This window comes from Podarcis melisellensis, assembly GCF_964234715.1.
Source record: "Podarcis melisellensis genome assembly, chromosome: 12".
NCBI lineage: Eukaryota > Metazoa > Chordata > Lepidosauria > Squamata > Lacertidae > Podarcis > Podarcis melisellensis.
In genome coordinates, this window is record NC_138544.1 from 33,845,815 (window position 1) to 33,855,147 (window position 9,333).

Sequence of the window (9,333 nt, forward strand, 5' to 3'; positions counted from 1 at the left end):
CTTTATTGGCCGAGGGAGCTGGCATACAGCTTCCGGGTCATGTGGCAGCATGACTAAGCCGCTTCTGGCGAACCAGAGCAGTGCACGGAAACGCCGTTTACCTCCCCACCGGAGCGGTGCCTATTTATCTACTTTGATGTGCTTTCGAACCGCTAGGTGGGCAGGAGCAGGGACCAAGCAATGGGAGCTCACCCCATCGCGGGGATTCGAACCGCCGACCTTTTGATCAGCAAGTCCTAGGCTCTGTGGGTTTAACCCACAGCGCCATCCGCGTCCCTGATGTCGTCTAACCTCCCCACAAATTTTGGGCAAATGAATCAGGATGAATGCTCAATAAGCAGGTTGTCTGGATGCCACCACTGCCTTCACATCTAGAGCTCATGTGACCCTCCACAGGAGGGTTCCTCCATTCCACATTATCCTGAAAAATTGGGGGGGCAGATGTGCAGTTGCGCATTAATTTTCTACAGCTTCTCCTGGAGTATGGCCGCACTCAATCTGGATGCTGGCTACTCTCAGATTGTTGTAAAGTTTCTCGACCCTATTATTAGTGCCAAAAATGGAAGTCTTTTATTTATTCTAGGGCATATCATTGTACCGTTACTAAGAGTAGTTGCTCAAATTCGTTTGCAATTTTGCGAAGCCATGGCTACAGCTTATCTCCCTCTTATTTGCTCATAGTGAGATATGGGATTATATATATTTAACTAAAAAGAGACACTCTGAGAGACAAATATAACATGAACTGGCACTCGGCAAAGGGCCGACTCATGTTACAAAATCTGTGCACATCATAAGATAGCACATAATATATTTGGGGTATGTACAGATACACATAAAAGGGTTTTTTCAGATAGAAAGAAAGAAAGAGAAAGAAAGAAAGAAAGAAAGAAAGAAAGAAAGAAAGAAAGAAAGAAAGAAAGAAAGAAAGAAGAAAAGGGGGTGGGAGCAGATGCTGCAGTCTAAAACTGCAAGTCTAAAACTGCATTCTTCATGTTGTTAACATTCATACTGATTCCTGTCCAGAGTCTAGCTCAGAGAAAACTGGTTCTGAGGTAATGCAGCAAAAACAACAGGGCACTGCACTGACTAGCCAGTATCTGTGACATCACAACCTCTCCTCCCCTTGGGTCCTCCGAGCAGACTATGACTCTCAGCATAACCTACATCACAGGACCATTACAAGAATAATATGGGGGTGGGATCAGCTCCTTGGAGAAAATACGGGATATAAATGTAACACTTCACACAAAAATATGGCTAGAAGCAGAGAAACATAAGCAGTAAATGTCTGAAAACTGTCAGTGTTGAATTGCTGGTAGGAATAACAATATTTAACAAAGCAAAAGTGGAAGTAACCTACATCCAAGACACACCCTTTATTCTTAATCTAGTGTGTCTGGTATATGTTTAACTTGATGACACATTTCACATTACTCCCCCCCCCCACACACACACAATAAAAACAGTGATTTTGCAAAGATTTTTAAAAATGTCATGTGCCAGGGTTCTTCCCTGATTTCCCCCATGCGCCAGTCAACAGTCTTTAGGGTGTGGCATCATTCCATATATCAAAAAAGCTAAAGGGAGATAATGAATCAGATGTGATGCTGAACATGTGCTCTGAGTTACAGTTCAATTTTTACTCGAAAATTCCTATGTCCACAGAAGTAACATTTGTCTCATCTCTGTGCCTCAATTTATTGTGGGTGATGTGGGTGTTGTCAACATGGTTTAATGCTATTTACCTGTCTCCTGGGAGCTGTAATTCTATGGGGTGGGGGAAGGGTATATGTGAACAAAAATGCATATATTGAGGTAAAATGTGCATAAAAATGGATATATTGCTGAAAATGCATACAAAAATGCATTATATTAGGAGAAATATAAATATAAGAGGAAATATGCTTTGGAAAAATGTGTTTATTAGGCAAGGTTGCATGCAAAATTGTGCACATGAATAGAAATTTGTACTAAAATGCTGGTCAATTTTCATGATGACTTCTTGAAATAAATTCAGAAACTGATGTGGAAATGTGGAAAACTAGGAATTTAAGATTGGACAAATTAGAAACTGAAATGAGCAGATTCATCCGTCCCTAAGGAAGATACATGTGAAGTGAGCATGATAAGAAATTAGGGTTGGCATACATCTGGATTTTCCCGGACATATCCGGAATACAGCAGTCAGCAGCAGTGTCCGGGTGGAAATCGGGAAAATGTCTGAAATATGGCAACCCCTATAAGAAGTGGGCTGAAATTCTAGGAAGATGCCGATAAATATATAGTTAACTTGGTCTCCTACCTGGTAAGTAGATTTCCTTGCATGAAGGAACCCTTCTACTTACCCAACCCTTCTAACTAAAGAAACAATACTTTTTAAGTCTGAATTGCTAAACAGCTCCAGTGAAAATATAAATGAAGCATAGAGCAAATCCTATCTGAAAGTATAATGTTTCGCTAAACTATGAACGGAAATATCTATCAACTTCAAATATATAGCTGGATTGAAGAAACACACATTTTTTTTCTTAAACAAACCCATCTTCTCTGCGTCACCCACGACACTCCCCAACTGTGCCAACAGCTGTTAGATATAAAAAGCAGCAAATGAAGCAACATCAGCTGCATTGTTAAGTAAGCGTCACAAAGCTGTTGCGGGTGCATTCATTTTGAAGGGTGCATCGCACTGCAACAGCCTGCAAGGCAGCTGGCAAACGTGGATCCAGATCACAAATAATCTGGGCTGGCTTTCTCCTAGGCTGGTGGTTGCTGCCAGTGCCAAAGCAAGGGAAGTTAGGAGGTTGGAGATTTGAAGGAGGGAGGTGTGCCCTTGACAAGACACTCTGGGGCGGTTCTAAGATGTTACTATGAATTTTCGCTTGTCTTACAAGCGAAGCCAGAACTGAAGTAATGAGAACGAGGTGTGAGTGCCCTCTAGCGGCTGCATGCAGCCACAGCATGTGCAACCCATGAGGAACAGTTCCAACATTGAAAGGTGAAGAGATATTTTAAAATAATGAAAGCAGAGCATAACAGTTTTGTAGAAAATAGCCTAGGGCTGGCTATTTTCATTCCTGGCTTAACCCAGAACGAAAGCAAATCCAGTATCCATCTTGTGAATTGACACTGCCAAAAAGGAATCTGTCTACAAATTATATTTCATCTAACAATTCATTACATTTGATTCCACAGTTTGGGTCTCGTTACTGCTGACTGACAGTGGCAGCCTGATTATATGCTAATTAAGGCATATGCCTAAGCACATTTATCTGCACAGAATCAGGTTGCAGTGATGTCTAGCCTCTCCCCCCTTCATATTTCACCATGAATGCACTCCTTATTTAAAGATCTGAACCCCACTTTCCACCATGTAGGTGTCAAAGCAACTGACAACAATAAAATACGCAATATGCAAAAACATAAATTAAGCCTCTAAAATTTAAAAACTTCAACCATTTAAAATCCAAATGCACAAATAAGCTAAATAAATAACTCATAAATCCTTTGCTTCGGGGAAAACAGCAGAGAGAGAGAGAGAGAGCGCGCAGCAGGAAGTGGGCAGCAAATTTGCTGCTGCACATTTTGAATGTGCAAATGCAACAGCCGAACGAAGAGTAGAATGAAGGAAGTCAAGGCTATGCAACTCTCACCAAAACTGATCTCAAAATAGCTGTGGTCCTTGATGTAAGGTGTTTGTTGGTGTTCCCCAGAACAGCTTCGCTCCACGCCAGTGGAGGCTAAGCAAATTTGGTCAAATGGGACACTGCCTCACCCACCTCTCTGTCTTCAGCCAGTTCCCAGCCTGCCTACCTTTTTACATGCTACCTTGCCTGTCAGGTTCCTCCTCCTTAATGTCAGGGCTGCCATTGTAGAACTGCTCAGGAATAAGGGGGGACAGGGGACTAGAATTAGTTGTCATTGGCTCTGGCTCCACCTCCAATTGGCATCTCCTCTCTGCCTTCTGCCTGGATGTGGCATTTGCCCTTTTTTTAATGTCTGTACAGGGGGAGGGAAAGAGTTAATAGGTAGACCAATAGAAAAGCCAGAGGCAGAGCCTACTTGTTTATAAAAGGGCTTAGCCCGAGGTTTGGGTTGGTTGGTTTTAGTTGGTTGGGAAAGCAGTTGGCAGACAGTTGGAAATACAGTGGTACCTCGGGTTACATACGCTTCAGGTTACATACGCTTCAGGTTACAGACTCCGCTAACCCAGAAATAGTACCGCGGGTTAAGAACGTTGCTTCAGGATGAGAACAGAAATTGTGCTCCGGCAGCACGACAGCAGCAGCTGGAGGCCCCATTAGCTAAAGTGGTGCTTCAGGTTAAGAACAGTTTCAGGTTAAGAATGGACCTCCGGAACGAATTAAGTACTTAACCCGAGGTACCACTGTGGAGAGACAGTTAGTGCAGTTGGTTCTTGTGTGAGGGGAGGTATAAGAGTTAGAGACAGGATAAAATAATACTAAGAAGGTAAAGAGTAACAACGTTTTGAATGCAGTTAAAGTTTATTTGTGTTTGCAATAAATTACACTCTTCTTTGTTAACTTAAGAACCTGACTGAGGCTAAGTGATTTACCAGGAAGGATCTGGTTGGTGGCAGTGGATTAGTGGTGTCAATAGTCCGTGAGACAACCGGGGGCTCCGTACAAATGCCACACTGGCCAACCCCAATGGGCAGCAAACATTATGGCCCCTTGTACATGTTCACAGAACACATTTGTTCCTACTGTCATCACATGCCCACAAACTCTTGAACTTGATCCACACAGAAACCAGGCCAAATAAAGGACTAAAGTAATTTTCTGCTCTTCTCTGCAACTCAAGTAAAGTCAGAAGAAGAAACGATAAGTTTCAGGGCCAGTTAAATCGTATTTAAGAATTATTTTCCACTGGTGGCATGCAGACACTAGAATAGAAGAAGCAATTCTGGGTATATTTACACTATTTGAACCAGTGTTGATGCTCTAGCTCCAAAGCACTGCTGTGTGCAATGTTTTGCATTATAAGCATGGCCAGAATGATAAGTGCAAATCAAATATCAACTTCTGTTCTTCTCTGACGCAGGACTGGAGCAGCTGGCTCAAAGAGAAAAATATTTGTCTCCACTAGGAATAATATGTGGAATTTCCTTATTTTTGATAGTATCAATGTTCCTTCTAACATTGTGGAAAAGATTCCAGCCTCATAAAGGTATGTTAAATTAATGCCGGAATAAATTCAAAGCTTCTGTAAACCATAACAAAAAGGGTTGATTGTTCTTTGTCTCTCTTTCAGTTCTACAGCAGAAGCTGCAGACCAGGTAGAAAACTTAATTATCATTTGTCTACAAAAGCTTTTAAAAGAGGGGGGGGGGGATGCAGCATCTTTTTGCTGCCTACGATTCTGCGCTGAATTTTAAATAATTGTATTTCTGTTTAATGTTTCAGGCCTGAAGCAGATTACAGAAAAGCACAAACTATTTCAGGTAATATATGATATAAAGAGTTAAATGGAAATAGACCACTTTAGAAGCTTTCAAAAGAATCAAAGAGAGGAGGGCAGCAAAACGACAAGTTAGATAATGGTTAGGTTTCCAAGCCTTTTCTTAAAAGCAGTATCTTGGAAGGAAGGGGGAACAAATTGCAGGGGGATAGCGCTACAATTGGGAGTTGGGTGTTAACTTGCTGCTTTTCTCATCTAAATTGCACCATGAGCCTCCTATTTTGCCATAAAGGAAAACATTCATCTGGAATCCCCAATGTGGAGCCCTTGGGCACCATGATGCCCTTAGAAACCCCATTTGGTCCCTGCCAAGGCCTTCTTGCCCCTCCCTCAGTGGAGGTGGATTGCCTGCTTTGAGCAGGACTTGCTTGATTATTAGCATCTGTCTTTGTTGTTGTTGTTGTTAAGAGTGTGTGTAGGTGTTTTGCCTGTTTGGGGAGGATGAACTGGTAGGTATAGTTAACTCCTGCAGAGAGCAGGATTTAGCCTCCTGTTCTTTATCTGAGGAACAGAAAGTTTAATCCTGCTCCCAGTTATTGCGATGTCAGATTATCGACAGGTGAGTGGTTACAACTACCTGCCAAAGTTGGCCCACAGGGGTGGGGAAGATAAAGATGGGGTCCTTTGGGGTGCCAAAATGGTGCCCGACTTCTGCAAATTACATACTCTCATACTGAACCTGAGACTGAACCTGAGGTGGAACACAATTGTCCATAATTATTACTGTTATGTACTGAAGTTCTCACCCTGGGCCAGCAGGGGGATTCTGTAGATAGTTTTCACTCAGGTCCACATATGCAAATAAGGGATCAAAAGTGACATTCAGTGATTGGATAGTTACAGAAAGTTGTTACAGTTACATTGTACTGGAGCTCTATATAAGCAGGCTGGCTGAACCCTTCAGTTCAGTTCTGTTCTGGCCTGTGAATAAACAAGAGCTGTTTGAAGAATCGCTGTGTCATCTGATATGTTCACCCACAACTTAACAATTACTCTCTCTTTATTTAAATATTGGCACTTTTAGGGCATGAAAACGCGCTGGATGATTTTGGAATATATGAATTTGTTGCCTTTCCTGACGCTGCAGGAATTTCAAGGGTAAGTCCTTATAGCTCTGCAGTATGGATATCTGAAAAGCCATTTTGCCGGCAGTATTACAAAACAGAAATAGCCCTTGGTTTAAAGGCTTGCAAAAACAGAAATATAGATATATTCATAAAGAAGGAAGGCGGTTCATTTTAGCAACTCTGAATCTGATTCTTTTGTTACGGTCTGTGTCTTTCATTGTTACTTCTTCATTCTGAATGTGATAACCACTTCCCAAATCTGAGCTTTCAGTGGCACTGAAAAGCTACACTATAAAGCCAGTCTGACGTGGTGGTAGGAGTTTTGGACTAGGACTCCGGAGATTCATGTTCATATCCCCACAGAGCTATAAAGCTCACTGGCTGCCGTAGGGCCAATTTCCTTCTCTCACCCTAGCCTGTTTCACAATGGGGTGGTGTGTTTTTTTGCGAAGATAAAATGGCGGAAGAAATAATACGTGCTGCCTTAAGATACTTGGAAGAAAGGGAGGGTACCAATGAAATAATTAAATACCTAAATGCTACAGAGTGCCTTAATGTGTATAGATGAAAACCCACCTTGACCAAAAAATAAATGAACGGATGCCCACATCACACACAGGACCTTTGTTGTTTCTTCTTCATTCTACTTCCTCAATCTTATGAACTTCAAGTCACACTGAGAAACTGCAGGTTCCCTAAATGTGCACAGACCAGAATTCATCCTGCTCAAAAAAGATGTTAGATCAGAGGCCAGTCTAGATCCGGGAACAGAATCGCCAGCTTTTGAAAGCCCAATTCATGTCAACATGAAGCTGTGACCCAACTCCCTCCCACTAGACGTCAGACAGGCATTGGCCCTGTGGAGCTTCAAATGCCTAGTTAAAAATCATATTTCAGGATGTTATTTTTGCATTATAAATGCTTCTCTGATAATTTCTTTTCTCATGTTCTTGTTTAAATTTCTGAGATTTTTAATTTATGTCTTAAGCTTGGCATGTTGTATATTTTTGTCACCTTTTGCCACTATGAGATCTAGATGGTGAAAAAACAGGATATGTATTTTTTGAATAAATCAATCAATAAATAAGCCCTGACCTCCCTCACTACAATCTATAGCCAGACAACACACTAAGCCAGACTTCCTCAACCTCGGTCCTCCAGATTCCCATCATTCCTGACCACTAGTCCTGCTAGCAAGGGATCCTGGGAGTTGTAGACCAAAAACATCTGGAGGGCTGAGGTTGAGGAAGCCTGCATTAAGCCAAACATTGGCTTAGCAGCTACTGCACCACACTGTCCTGTGCTATAAGGGCCGGGGAGGAACAAAATGGGTACAAATTCCTCTCTAGGAGACCATAAGCCATTGATTGGTTGACCCTCTTGTGCAAATAAGGCCTACATCTCACTGGCTCTGTTTTAGGCTTCCATGTTAGTTTTGCCTATCTTGCTCAGAGAAAAACATTCTTTCCTCCTTTCAGGTGTCAAGTTGGTCAGTTTCTGTCTCTGATGCTGCACAAGGCCAGGAATTTAATGGAACAGTTTATGAGGTTATTCGGCATATTCCTGAACAATATCAAGAACGTCAAGAGTAAGTTGTGCAAACCTAATTTGTCAACCAGGTCGCACAATGAGACTGCGTGGAGGGAGTGGACTTTAGTAATATGGCGCCCTGAGCAAGGACAAAATTTGTTCCTTCCCCCCAATATTTATTGTTTTCACAATAATTCCAATATTACAATAATGGTAATCTGTTAATCAGGATTTTATTTTATATCAGTCAATCAATCAATTAAAAAGCATTTAGCCTGGCATTTTAATGCCACTTGGTATTTCCAAGAAGGGAAATACAAAAATCAGAATAATTAAAACCATCAGAATTATAACAAAGTCTTGTGGTGCCTTAAAGACTAACAAATTTATTATGGCATATGCTTTAATGGACTATAATCCATTTCATCAGACAAAACTAACACAGCCTCACTAAAATGGTTTCCATTCTGGGAATTGTTAAGAATTACAGTAAATAAAATTTAGCAGAAAATATGAATAAACATTTGGATGACAGTGGTTTTCATTCCAAGGTGCTCTCTTTTTCATATATTTTACAAATGGTGGGTTTGGGTTTTGTTTTTACCTTTACAAACATTACTTCATCTAAGTCATGCTATAAGCTTGCAAATTATTATTGTTATTATTACTTTACTTTATCAAACCTTTATTAGGCATTATGATTGTTATTATTATTATTATTATTATTATTATCACATTTGTATTCTGCTTATGCATGACTTGAGTGTGCAACATTCTGTCCACTACACCCCACCCTACTTAACAGTTTGCAATGCTTCAGGAGATGTTTGCAATGAGGATATCCTGTGATAGCTTAAGACATCGCTTTGTGGTGGTTGTTTTGCTGCAAGACACTACCCCTCTGAAATTTGTTGGTATTGTTTATGGAATGAAGGTTAAAAGCTCTACACACAGTCTTCTGATCCAGAAACTGTGACTCAATATTTGATTTTTTTTTTCCCCTCCTAGAGGCACATGAAAAGAAAATGAAAGCATAGGGATGAAATCTGTTTTTGGAAATAGAAGAAGCAACCAATGCCACAGCGTGGGAAAGGATCGACCTGTCCCTTCTAATGACAATGCCATCTCAAGTTTAATAAGCAAAATCTTCTTTGCACATTTCTAATGTTATATCTTGCTTACAGTTGCTTACAGCTGCTGATTACAATTTAGACTGTAAAAGTTACAAATCCAACAATGAAATGTCTAAGTGTTG

The 9,333-nt window shown here is 40.9% G+C and overlaps 1 protein-coding gene across 1 annotated transcript in view; it reads left to right on the top strand.

The window, feature by feature from the left end:
* The window catches only part of HEPACAM2 (HEPACAM family member 2), a 32,196-nt gene extending 22,951 nt beyond the window's left edge, over window positions 1-9,245 (top strand). The window contains 6 exon segments of the mRNA XM_081931258.1: window positions 5,065-5,190; window positions 5,275-5,299; window positions 5,427-5,464; window positions 6,506-6,579; window positions 8,027-8,136; window positions 9,087-9,245. Coding sequence (XP_081787384.1) covers window positions 5,065-5,190; window positions 5,275-5,299; window positions 5,427-5,464; window positions 6,506-6,579; window positions 8,027-8,136; window positions 9,087-9,096 — 383 coding nt within the window. The 3' untranslated portion in view covers window positions 9,097-9,245.
* The last annotated feature ends 88 nt before the right edge of the window (window positions 9,246-9,333 follow it).